Source organism: Tupaia chinensis, unplaced genomic scaffold (genome assembly GCF_000334495.1).
Source record: "Tupaia chinensis unplaced genomic scaffold, TupChi_1.0 Scaffold149184_1, whole genome shotgun sequence".
NCBI classification, from domain to species: Eukaryota; Metazoa; Chordata; class Mammalia; order Scandentia; family Tupaiidae; genus Tupaia; species Tupaia belangeri.
Genome location: NW_006209032.1, coordinates 381,312 through 394,268, shown reverse-complemented (window position 1 = coordinate 394,268; position 12,957 = coordinate 381,312). Strand labels below are relative to the sequence as shown.

Sequence of the window (12,957 nt, the reverse complement as noted above, 5' to 3'; positions counted from 1 at the left end):
TCAGCAGGCACACAATCAGCCCACCAACCTTCACACACCAGAGCAGACCCACAGGCATGCAGGGAGAAGGGCAGGACCACCACGGAGTGCCAAGCAAGGGCAAGGACCAGTGTGGCTGCCTGTCCAGGCTGTGGTGGAGTCTGACAAAGGGCACCTGTCCGAAGACTTTCTCAGGGACCTGGGGAGGTTTATTCTACTTTCTCATCCCAGCCCAAGCAACTCAACACGGCTGAGGCACCTGGGCCTCTGACAGAAATAAACCATAGAAATAGAGGGGTTCCTTTCCTTTTTTGTTGCTGAACCAACAGAAAGTTGCCCCTGTGAAGGACAAACCCCCACATCAGACTATGGAGGCAGGTCCCCTGGGATGGAGAGGACTTATGGGCTGAGCCCATGGGGGGCGGGGGAAACATTTAGGGAGAGCCACTGTTTGGCCCACAGTAAGGACCCAGCTCGGCTGAGGCACAGGTGCTGGTCCTGCTCTGCCATCCCAGGTCTCACTGCCATCCCCTTATAGCTCCTCCTTTCCCTAGAGGCGCATGAGCTTCAGGGTACAGAGCAACCCGCTGCAGGACTCAGGAGGGCAGGAAGTAACATAAGGGTTTAGGGAGGATGTCCCAGGGACAAAGATGGAAGCCTCTACCCTCCTATTCATTCTCTTCCACTTCTGAGGCCCTCCGACGGCTGGCAAGCAGCACCCCCAGCCACGTGACCAGTCTTGACCTGAAGCACACTGCCCTAGATGTCTCCATCCTCTCTCCAGCCTGTGTCCACTCCTGGAGCAGCCCACACCCGCAGGCACACACCTTCGGTGCAGGAGCCTAGGACTGCTGACAGGGCCTCGCTGGAGGACCAGCTCTCAGGGCAAGGCCGCCCAGTTTAGGGCCCGCGAGAAATGGGATCTGCAGGGCCTGCCTGGGGAAACGGTGAGGCAAGAAGGGAAGGGAAAGGAGAGCAGGGACCCCCTGAGTATCCCTAGAGCAGCATCCCACAAGGAACAGAAACTGGTGAAGCTAGCAAAAGACAGAAAAGCCACGAGGAATCCATGCAGGGGCTGGGGCCGGCCCTGCCTCTGGCCTGCCCACCACTCACACACACACACACACAGGAGACAAGACTGTTCTCCCGTGGCCCCCCAGGGACGCCCCACGGGAAGCCAGGGAGTGGGGGAGTGAGGGCATCATGCCAGTGACTATGTACAGTGAGAAGCCCCTCATCCACTCTCCCACCCTCCTGCCATCCCCTGACCCCCACCAGGCCGCCCACTCAGCTAGTCTCCCTCCGAGACTCCTGGGCAAAGCCAGCAGCCTCTTCCCCTTTACTAGAGGGTGGAGCCTGGCCTGTGGTGCCCTCTGGGGCTGTGCGGTCCGGCTGGGCCACAGCCAGCTCAGGGGTGGCAGCTGCCTTGGTGGCTGGTGTGGCACTGCTTTGGGTGGTGGGCACAGTGCTCTCTTCTGTGGCTGGGGTGACTCTCCCATCAGTGGCTGGAGTAGCGCTCCTGTCGGTAGCTGGAGTGACGCTCCCATCAGTGGCTGGTGTGACGCTCCCGTCAGTGGCTGGGGTAACACTGCCGTCAGTGGCTGGAGTGGTACTGCCATCGGTGGCTGGGGTGGCACTACGGTACGTTATCCCTCTTTGCGGCTGCAGTAGCTCCACCCCCAGAGGCAGGGGCAGTTCCACCTGTAGCTGCAGCCCCACCTGCAGCCCCGGGGGTGGCAGTGTCTGTGGCCGGGGTGGACTGCGCTGCAGCCGAGCTGGACTGCTCCGGTGCTCGAAGCCGTTTCATGAGGGTCGTCACTCGCACAGCTTTCTGAAAGGACAGCAGAGGAAGGCTCAGGGTGAGGCTTGCTGGATCCAGTCGTCTTCTTTTTCTGGAGAGGTTTTTGCTATAGGGTGTGTGCGCTCGCCAGAAAGACAGAGAGACAGAAAGCGAGATGGGCCATCCCCCCTGCCACAATCCCTTCTCCCCTCGGGATGTTGGGCACCATGCACATGTGCCTGGCGTGGCTTTAAGCCACCAGGTCCGGGACTCAAACCACAGTCGACAACATGGGAGTCCAGCGACATAGCCATTGCGCTAACTGCTGGTCCCACTGGATCCAGTCTTGACAATAGCCAAATCCAGCCCCTTTCCTGGAGCCCCCAGTGCACAACCCCAGAGTCAGAGACCCCCACCGCTCAGCACTCTCACTCAAAGAAATGACCGTGGTTACAGCCACACCAACGAACGACCAGAGAAAATCTGTGTATGGTTGTAGGGATGCCACGCAGGCAAGAAATCGTGGGTGCCAGAAAGAACACTCGGAGCTGGGCCAAGAGAAGGAACCAGCAGCCTTACCTTCCACTTGGCCCTAGCGAAGTTCTTTTCAATCTGGGCACAGACACCATCCTTGATGTTCTTATCGGAGGCAGCGTTGCCAGAAATCCTGGAAAGGGTGCGCGTGTGTCTGGATCTGAGGGGCAGGGCCCTCCCAGGAGATGCCTGGCCCTCCTCTGCGGGATGCAGGACTACCAGGCAGACCCTCAGGGCTGGCCTGATCCCCAGGTGTCCCTACCACTCAAGGCTTCTAGGATAGGGGCTGCTGGGAGTGAGGGGGGACGGAGGTCAAGGAACCCTGGCCTCGCCTCTCCCCCACCCCGGGCCCTGCTCACCACTCGTGGGAGATGGCCTCTTCTGCTGTGATCCGCTGATCTTGCTCCACCTCCATTAGCCTTGTGACCAGGTCCTTGGCTGGAAACAAAGTTAAAGAGGGGATAGGCACGGGAGCCCCATCTCCGTTAGAGGGGACATGGGCTGGGGGCAGGAGCGGAAGCAGCAGAAGCGGCGATGGCAGCCCCACCCTGCTCTCTGGCCCTTGTACTAAGCACCTCCTCACCGGCCTGAGAAATGTCGTCCCAGTATGGAGAGTCAAACTCGTAGTCACCAGCCAGGATCTTGCGGAAGAGGTTCTTATCGTGGTTCTCATAGTCGTCTTCCTCCACCTCCTCATAGAAGGGCGGGTTGCCCGAAAGCCTACATGGCGGCAGGGTTACCCAGGAAGGCCATGTCACAGGCCCACACCCCACCCGGCGACGCCTGCTGTCTGCCCGTTCACTCACAGGATGTACATGATGACGCCGATGGCCCAGCAGTCCACGGGGCGTCCATACCGCTGCCGGCCTACCACCTCCGGGGCTACGGCACAGTGTCCATCTGCTGGTCAGTATCGGGCCCGGCCAGGTCTGCTACCATCCACGCCCCCTTCCTGGGATGAGGATTTCCTCCCCTCTACCCAGAGAGGCTCCCTACAGGCTGCCCCCTCCCCCTGCCCCACCGCCAGCTTGCCCAGGTACTCGGGGGTCCCACAGGGCTCCTTGATGAGGCCATTCTCTAGCTTAGCCAAGTGGAAGTCACTGATGACGATCTTCGAGTTCTTCAGCCGGTTGTAGTAAACCAGGTTCTCCAGCTGCTCCGCCCAGAGTGGCGTGTGCACGGAGGCAAAAGGTACCAGGAAGGCCTCAGGGGGGCTGGGGCTGGCCCCAGGCCCCAAGTGCTGCCCTTCCCAGTCCCAGCTGCCCCTTTGGCTCTGGGCCTGGCCTCACCTTGAGGTTCCTGTGCACGATCTTGAGAGAGTGCAAGTAGGCCACGGCCTCCAGGACCTGCCGCACCACGTTGCTCGTGTCTCGCTCCGAGTAGTAGCCCTGGTCCAGGATCCAGTCAAACACCTCCCTCCCCGTGGCCCTGAGGGACACCAGCCCCTGAGCCCGGCGTGGGCAGGATCGGGGGTGGGGCAAGAGCGCTAGGGAGGGCTGCCTGCACCAGGCAGCTGGCTGGGCAAGGCACGGGGACCTGGGACCCCAAGGGTCCAGAAGGGGGCTTTCTTTAGCTACAGAGGGTGGGACAGGTGAAGGCCCTGGGGATTAGGAAATCCTGGGACCCCAGACCCACACTCACAGCTCCAGGAAGATGAAATACTCCTTGCGGGTCACAAATACATCCACCAATTGCAGGATGTTGGGGTGCTTCACCCTGGAGGCAGGGAGAGCAGCAGGTAGTTAGGGTTGGGTGAATCTCTGGGAATGGCTCTGGTCACTACAGTGGCCACAACAGACTAAGTGGCCAGAGGCTGGTACCACCACCCTCCAGGCCTTCCCAGCCTCCGGCCTCACACTCACATCTTGAGGATGCCGATCTCATTCTTCGCAGCCTTCCGCACCTTGCGGCCGTCCCGCTTCTGGAACTTCTTGCAGGTGTGCAGCTTGCCTGTTGTCTTGTCCTTGGCCCGGAAGATTTCACAGAACTCCTCGCTGTAGCCGGTAGGGACCCCACTCAGCCCTGGTCTCGGCAAGGGCTGTTCTGTGCTCCCCCTTCCCCAGCCCTTCCCACCTGCCCACCCTTGTCGAACAGGCCCAGCACTCACGTCTTGATGACCTGTCCCAAATCATATCTGTCAGTCACCTCCGATGGCTGGTTATAGTTCTTCTTGTCACCCAGAGTCACACACCCAAACGGCATTGCCAGGCTCTAAGCTGTGAGAAGGACGAGGTCCAGCTCAGTTTTGCACTCCCAACTTTTACACAACATAGGAAGTGCCTTTGGGAGCCCCCCAGCGTGGGTTAAACCAAGTCAGAAGCAGAAACCACCCAAGGAGGGGCGGCAGGGGAGGCGGGCTCTGTCCCTCCCTTGCTTCCCACATCCCCAGCCACTCAGCGTCGCCGCTAAACCAGAAGAACCCCCACTTATGAAGGACATATCACACATCAGGGAATAGGCTTGCACTATAGACACTCAAAAACAGACTTATCGAATGATTACTTTAAATTTCAGCTACTTCACAGATGAAAGGGGGCTGTAACCACCCACCCAGCAGATATTTGTTGCTGGAGGTCTAGAGATTGGCAGAGACGTGGAGAACACGAGCACTGCCAGTAGTAGGCAGCTGTCCTTTAAAAACAGTATGCTAAAGCCACTAATGTCAAACCAACGTACCCTATGAGCCAGCAATTATAATCCCAAGTAAACTGAATATGTGCCCTGCAGAGATGCACTCACTGGACAGATGGTGGCACAGTGGTAAAACGCAACACTCTGTGAGGCTGACCCATGTGAGGAGGTTCCCTGTTCAAGTCCAGAGACCTCCCAAAGTACCCAGGACTGGCTGAGGCTGAGTGTGGATTGTGGTATCAAGACCCTGTTGGCAAGACCAGCAGATAGTGTAATGTCTATGTCGCTGGACTCCCATGTAGTCGACCACGGTTCGAGTCCCAGACCCAGCGGCTAAAACTCACGCCGGATGCATGTGCGTGTGTGCCCAAGATCCCGAGAGGAGAATGGAGGAGAAGGGACTGCGGCGTGGCCATCCCCCTGGAGGGTGATTTCTCACTTTCTGTCTCTCTGTCCCTCTGGCAAGCGCACGCACCCTATAGCAAAAAATCTCTCCAAAAAAAGAAAAAAAGACCCTGATGGGAGTGCTCTCTCTCTCTCCCCCCATCCTTTCTTTATGAAAGAAAGACAGACAGAGAGAGAGAGAGAGAGAAGGAAGGAAGGAAGGAAGGAAGGAAGGAAGGAAGGAAGGAAGGAAGCAAGCATAGAGGGCCAGCAGGTGGCACGGAGGTTACGATGGCTGGATCCCACATGGCCAGCTGTATGGTTCAAATCCTGTGGCTTTAAAGACAGGGTGTGTGTGTGTGTGCATGTGCCCACAAATCCCAAGGTAAGAATGGAAGAGATGGGAATGTGGTGTGTTCATTCCTCCTGGAGGGTGATTTCTCATTTTCCTCTCTGTCTCTCAATCTGTGTGTGTTGTGTGTATTTCTGGTGTGCACACATACCCTAGAGCAAAAATAATAATAATAATAATAAATAACTTTAAAAGAAATGGACACCTCTGTACAGCAGGACACTCAAACGAGAACATTCATAGCAGCCATAATTACTGAAAACTGAAAATAGCCCAAATACCCACCAACAGCATATACTCCACTACACTGTGGTACGGTCATTCGATGGGACATTAGAGGGATGGAAATCAATCTCACACACACTGTTAAATAAAAAAATAAAAAAAATAAAAAACCACATAGAGTATGCTTCTATGAGTATAGAGTTCAGAAACGGGCAGATCAAGAAAAGCTAGAAACAAGCACCAGGTCAGATAATGGTTCCTTCTCTTTTTTTTTTTGGAGAGGTTTTCACTATAGGGCGCATGCACTCGCCAGACAGAGACAGACATAGAGACAGAAAGTGAGAAATCACCCCCCATGGGGGATGGTCACACCACAATCCCTTCTCCTCCATTCTCCTTTCGGGATCTTGGGCATGCACGCACACGCGCCCGGTGTGAGTTTTAAGCCACTGGGTCCGGGACGTGAACCGTGGTCGACTACGTGGGAGTCCAGCGACATAGCCATTACCCTAACTGCTGGTTCCCGATAATGGTTCCTTCTAAGAGAAAAGGAGTTGTGATTGAGCCAGGCCACCTGGGGGGATTCTGGAGGGCCTATTTCTGAACCTGAGTGCTACTGCACAGGTGTTTGCTGCATTATAACGTGTACGAATGCACACATAGGACCAGCAGGTAGTATGGAGGTTAAGGTGCTGGATCTCACCTGGCTGACAAGTTCCAGACCCTAGCAGCTCAAAAATCATGCCTAGCATGTGCAAGCGTGCCCAAAATCCCAAGAGGAGGATGGAGGAAAAGGGATTGCAGCATGGCCACCCTACCCCCCTGGGGAGGCGGGGGAGCGATTTCTCTTTCTCTCTCCCTGGTGAGTGCACGCACCCTATAGCAAAACTTAAAGGAAAAAAGCACATACAAATTTCAGGCATATTCCTAGATTTTTGTTATATTTTACAATCAAAAACGTTAATAAGATTAGAGCCATCCATACTAAAGAATGCCTGGGGGACCGGCAGTTAGCATAATGGCTATGTCGCTGGACTCCCATGTAGTCGACCGCAGTTTTTTGAGTCCTGAACCCGGCGACTTAGAACTCATGCTGGGCACATGTGCGTGCCTGCCCAAAATTCCAAGAGGAGAAAGTATTGCAATATGGCCATAACCCCCTGGGTGGTGATTTCTTGCTCTCTGTCTCTCTCTATCTTTCTGGTGAGCGCACGTACCCTCTAGCAAAAAGAAAAACAAACAAACAAAAAAAACTCTCCAAAAAAGAAAAAAAAAAGAATATTTGGTAATTATTTAAAGGAATAAAGTGATATAAGACACTTGCTAGGTGAAAAAGCAACGGACAGAATGGTGGGTAGAGGATGCTATTATCAGGATAGGATAATTTTATTTACTTTTTTAAATTTGCTGTAAGGTGTATGCACTCACCAAAGAGAGACAGAGAGGAAAGTGAGAAAGCACCCCCAAGAGGAGATGGCCACACCTCAATTCTTTCTCTTCCCTTCTCCTCTGGGGATTTTAGGCACACATGCACACACGCCTAGACAGGTCTGGAGCTGGAATCACGCAGTCAGCCATGTGGAATCTAGCAGCCTTAACCTCCATGCCACCAGTTGGCCCTATCAGGGTAAAATTGTAAAGTTTATATACTGGTGTACAAGCCCTTTTCTAAAAGAACAACAAAGGAAAATTAAGAGTTCTCTTTGAGGCAAAGAACTAAGTGTTGGAGGGGCACATTTATATCTTTTATTTATTCATTTTCTGTTAGAAGTCTGACTACGCTACTTTGATTGATTTAATAAATATTGCATTCCTGAACAGTGCTTGGGGGACTCCTCAGAGGGAAAATCTTCATCTTTGTTATTTTTGCTTTGCCTTTTTTTTTTTCTTGCCAGAGGGCATGTACACTGGTCAAAGAGAGACAGAGAGGGAGGAGAGAGCACGCTACAGAGCTACATCACAACCTCTTTCTCCATTTCTCCCTCCTGGTGGGTTTTTGGGCTGCGTGCGTACACGTGCACGCACGCAGCCTATTTTTCAAGTCGTCAGAGCCAGGATTTGAACTGCACAGTTGGCTGTGTGGGATCCAGCTCCTTGAACGACTAGACTGTGGGGCGGGACCAAGTCCCCATCTCTCTTAAAAGGTAAACTAAGGCTGATCCTTAGCAGGAAGGCTTTGCAAGCAGGCATGGCAGGCTAATTATGGCCACGAAGAACAAGATAGGCCAGCCTGTCTTACTCTGTGCTCACATTGGGGCCCACAGGGGACCCGGGCTGTCAGGTCCAGGCACGAGGCCCGACCAGATCCAGCAGCTCCGAGGGCTCCAGGCACTCTTTGCACCTGGGGCAGGGTGCCCCACGTGTCTGCAGTCCTGGCAGTCACAGCCCATTCCTCATCTGCAGAGCTAAGCAAGGCAGCTCCTGCACCCAGAGGAAAAGGCACTCGACGCTCCTGCCCAAGAGGTAGGGGAGTCGATGACTGTGTGGACCTTCACAGACCTGACTCCAGAGATTGAGAGATCGCCTCTACAACAGCTGGTGGCAAGCTCTGCCCCGAAGCTGCACCGCATGCTGCAATTGCTCTGCCGCAGACTGGCAAGTTCTCCCTCCATACCAATTAGCACTGACTGCGTGTGGCCTGGGTTGGGGCCTTGATATCTAGATGCTCCCCTACCTGAAGGCACTCAGCCTCAGGGCAGTGAAGAAGAGAGGAAGTCGGGACCAGCAGTTGGTGTAATGGCTATATCGCTGGACTCCCATGTAGTCGACCATGGTTTGAGTCTCAGACCCAGTAGCTTAAACTCACGCCAGGTGCGTGTGTGTGCCTAAGATCCCAAGAGAAGGGATTGCGCTGTGGCCATCCCCCCTGGGGGGTGATTTCTCGCTTTCTGTCTGTCTTTCTCTGTCTTTCTAGCGAGCACATGTGCCCTATAGCAAAAACCTCTCCAAAAAAAAAAAAAAAGGAAGAGAGGAAGTCACCCCCAGAAAAGGCAGAAAAGGCAGCTTGCCAACAGGGATGCTACCAGCCAGTTTCAAAGACCAGGACCCAGACAAGCCCCATGGCCAGCCCTGGCTACTACTCACCCCCTCTCAGGCAGGGCACCCACTTCCCAAGAGTCACAGCCCTGGAAGTTCTCCCTCAAGTCTGCCCTCAGCACCAGGGAACAAATTCCACTGTTCCCCCATCTGAGTTGCTTGGGCTCAGAAAGTACAAATGCATCTCATCAGCGTGATTCAAGCCAGGGCTTAAGCCATCTTGTGAGGCACTGGCAGAGGCTAACAAGAGAGGCTTTGAAGATCGTTGCTTAGTGTCTGCCACGGTGGCCATGGCCCTGCCCCTGCACACGCTGGGGAGGGGCCTGTGGCTGGAACCCCGTTCTCACAGCTGAGAGCAGAGGCCACCCATCACGGCAGGCCACCCTTCTCCTTGCCATCACACCTGGGAGAGGGGCTCTGCAACAGCCCTTTCATCCATCGTGGGCAGCGATTTCCCTCCCAGGCTGGCATCTAAGAGCCACATCCACCTGCAGGTCTCCCAGGAGAACTGGGAGAGCCAGACTCTGTCCCACCTCGTGCTCTGCTTCCACTATTCCCTCTGGCAGGAAGGCCCTTCCCCCAAAGCCTCCCGTCAGAATCCTGTTTGTCACGGCAGAGTTATTTATAACATACAAAAAAAATCAGCAACTACCTAAATGTCCAACAACAGGTGAGTCCACCAGCTTGCCTGTGTCCACTCAGTGGCAGGAAGCGTGGCCCCTGGCAAAGGCACTGCCCACCTGGGCTTCCCTGCCGAGCAGCCTCCACACGAATGAGGTGCTGAGACCAGAGCTGCCTCTCTTCTTGGGTTGTGGTTTCTGACACTGTCAGGTTGTGTGTGCAACAAATTGTCTACCACGATCCTGGTGTTCCAAGGCCAGACTCCAAACAGCCCTTCTCTGAGACACCTTCCACAACCTCCACCACCCCCTCCCCCTCAGCAGCTTCTGGTTCTGCCAGCACGGCATGGGTGGGACGTGGGCGGGAGGTTTTGTGTATGCCTGTCCCTCATCCAGCATATGCATTCATGCCCACGGGAGCCCAGGGTTGGTCTGGGGGTCTATCTCTGCCTCTGAAGCTGGGCCTCTGCTCACAGGAACATGGGCCTAGAGCCATGGCCTGCAGGCTTCCAGGCTGGGACAGGAACTGATCTGCCTCCCCTGGGGCTGCCCTGATCTCAACCAGGCACTATCCCCCTCCTCACCAGCTTAACTGTACTCACTGGGGCACCCAGACCTGGCCCAGGTGAAGAGAGGAGAGGGAGAGAGCTGCTTCCCATGAGCATGACTGTCCCCTCCACCCCTACCCGTTCCACCACCTGCTACCTACTGCCGCTCCCTAGGAGGCTGCAGGTGTGTGCGCCAAGCCCCTGCCCCAGAAGCTGGAGGGGCAACCCAGGGGTGGGGGCAACCCAGGGATGGCTCTAGGAATGGGAGAGAGAGTTTGTATTTCTCACCCCCCAGGCACAGGCCCAGCAGCCAACAGTGGAGAGCTGTCCTCCGAGCGACACAACCTGAGCTCTCCCTCAGGTGCATGCTGGGGCCACAGGAGGGCACAGGAGGCCCACAGTGGCCGTTTCCCTGGAGACAGCTCCCTCCACTCTCTGCAGAGGAACTGAATGGCATGCACTGGGCCTGCCCAAAGGGAGCTTTGGGAGTGCAGAGCCGCTGCTGCTGCGCTGCCCTCCATCTGACTCTCGGGGAGCCCAAGGCCAAGCACGCTGCAGGTACTGCCTGCTCCTGGGGCCTGACCACTGAGCTCAGGGAATCGAGTCTCGGGCAGCCCAGGGGGAACCTCTGTTTAACCATGCCCTGGTAATGAAGGGTCTCCTCTGGGCTTACTGCACCTTTAGGCAAGTGTGGCTTTGAGGTGGGAGCAGAGCCCACAGGGTGGGGTAGACGCCCCACACCACACTAGCGTCCCTCTTCCACTCAGGTAGCCCGACTCGGCCCACCTTTCTTCTTTCTCTTTCAATTGTCCGAAGGCATGAGAGAGAGAGAGGGAAAAAAAGCCCAGTGGGGCGTGGTCACACTGCAATCTTTTTTCCTTCATTTCTCAAACCCATCAGGATTTGGTGCACAAAAACACAGGTAGCAGGCAAGTTTTTCAAGCCACTGGTGCCTGGATTCCAACCAAGGTCAGCCACATTGGAGCCAGCTCCCAGCACACAGGTCTTAAGCACTGTGCTTTGGGGCCAGGTCCCATAGCCATACATGGGAGCTTCCTGCTGCCCTGGTCCCCTGCCATGTGGGGCTCCAGAGCTTGCAGTAAATCGAAGGAGGCCAGGAGGCTTCTGGCTGCCTCCCCACCACTGTAGGCAACACCTTCAGTTCAGCGGCATCTGTGAACACCAGCCTGCCGGCACCCCCTCCCTTCTCCTGCTCTGCTTTCTCCGTGACTGGAGATGGGGTTCCTGCTGCAAAGCACAGACCCAGGCCCAAGCCTTGCCTAGCTTCCAGCTGAGACCAAACCCGCAGGACCAGAGAGGTGGAGCCCACTCACAGGTCTGGTGTCAGGAGGTAAAGACGAGCTTCTAGCCCGCCATCCAGAGGCTTTGGGGGACCGGGCAGGAGTCTGTCCTGGCTGGGCCTCAGACTCCAGCTAAACTATGACTGACTCTCCCCCAAGTAATGAAGCAGCATATGCATGTAGTGGGGAGTGTCTCTCCACTCTTGGGGGTGGCCATGTGGTCCAGGACCTTCAGAAAATAAGTTCAGCCCTCAAGATGCAGGCTATGTCAAGAGTCAACCAGCCCCTACCAGGCACCTTGGGCCCCAACTTCTTTTCTTCACTTTTTCTTTTTTTTAAAAAAATGACCAGAAGGCACATATTCCCACCAAAGACAGAGAGACAGAGGGAAAGGGAGAAGGCACCCCCGCAGTGGGGTACGGTCACACCACAATCCCTTCTGCTCCATTTCTGCATCCTGCCAGGATTTGGGGCACGCAGGCACACGGGCCCAGTGTGTTTTCCAAGCCACCAGAACTAGGATTTGAACCACAGTTGGCCATGTGGGACCTGGCTCCCTTAGCCACTAAGCCACAGGGCTGGCTCTAGCCCCCCTCTTTTTAAAAATGTATCATTTCTTCCATGGGACAGAGAGACAGCGAAATCACGTTTGATAGGGTCTGGAAGCTACAATCCTCTGCCAGTCTTCATAAGGCACATGGGCGAAGGTGTGCAGAGTATAATCGGAGAGGTCTCTGGGCTCGAACCAGGAACCTTACCAGGTGGGACTGCGCTTTGCTGCTGCACCACCATCTGGCCCCTGAGGTCTCAATCTTTGAACCCCTAAAGGAGAATCCACTGGAGCCCCTGCTTCCCTGTGGATGGAGGAGGGGAAAGGCTAAGGAGGGCCTTGAAGTGTTGCTATGGAGGTGAAAGTTCTTAAAAAGGGGAAAGGGAGAGGAGAGGTGTTGGCCAGGTCCTTTCTTTAAGAATTCCCTGAGACTTCCACTTGGCTCCTTCCCCATGGGTTCTGTGACCCTGGTCCCCATCAAGGAAGGGAAAGAGGAGGGACCGAGAGACTTTAGAAAGGACAGAGGGATACGGAGACACAGCAAGACCAAGGCAGAACCTGCGATGGGTGAGAGGCAACAGAGTGAAAGGGACACAGGCAGAAGGAGGAGGAAGTGGCAGGTGAAGGCAGGGGGTTCCGCAGGGGCCTGTGGGTGTCCAGAAGAGCCCTACAGCCTCCATGGCCACGTGTTCTGTACCCCTAGTACCAGAAGCTTCAACCTGAACCCTCCGTACCTCCTAGATGTAGCACTGAGCTTGGCATGGGAGGTGCGTAGCCAAAAAGAAGCGAGCTTCTTGGAGCCTCTTAGTAGCAAGAATGTCAGCTGTTGCAGCCCCCCGGGGTCAGCCGGCCTCTGCCATCATCATAGCTCTGGTAAGGCCGGGCCAACATGTTGCAGGCAGGAGCCAGAAAGATGGAAATAAGGTTCGGGGCCGCTGCTTCCCCTTCCAGTGCTCTTCTCAGCTGTCTCGGCTGTACCTAGGCACCCCCCCCCCACACTCCTTGCCCCCCCCCGCC

At 55.5% G+C, this 12,957-nt stretch overlaps 1 protein-coding gene across 1 annotated transcript in view; it reads right to left on the bottom strand.

Annotated features, from left to right (window-relative positions):
• Nucleotides 1-6: 6 nt before the first annotated feature.
• Nucleotides 7-12,957, bottom strand: part of CAMKV (CaM kinase like vesicle associated) — a 28,482-nt gene continuing 15,531 nt past the window's right edge. The window contains exons 2-12 of the mRNA XM_027769323.1: nucleotides 4,401-4,509; nucleotides 4,156-4,287; nucleotides 3,935-4,009; nucleotides 3,583-3,721; nucleotides 3,326-3,446; nucleotides 3,100-3,175; nucleotides 2,877-3,013; nucleotides 2,653-2,731; nucleotides 2,339-2,426; nucleotides 1,699-1,810; nucleotides 7-1,622 (exon numbers count right to left, since the gene is read on the bottom strand). Coding sequence (XP_027625124.1) covers nucleotides 1,267-1,622; nucleotides 1,699-1,810; nucleotides 2,339-2,426; nucleotides 2,653-2,731; nucleotides 2,877-3,013; nucleotides 3,100-3,175; nucleotides 3,326-3,446; nucleotides 3,583-3,721; nucleotides 3,935-4,009; nucleotides 4,156-4,287; nucleotides 4,401-4,495 — 1,410 coding nt within the window. The 5' untranslated portion in view covers nucleotides 4,496-4,509 and the 3' untranslated portion in view covers nucleotides 7-1,266. The remainder of the gene's footprint in view (nucleotides 1,623-1,698; nucleotides 1,811-2,338; nucleotides 2,427-2,652; nucleotides 2,732-2,876; nucleotides 3,014-3,099; nucleotides 3,176-3,325; nucleotides 3,447-3,582; nucleotides 3,722-3,934; nucleotides 4,010-4,155; nucleotides 4,288-4,400; nucleotides 4,510-12,957) is intronic.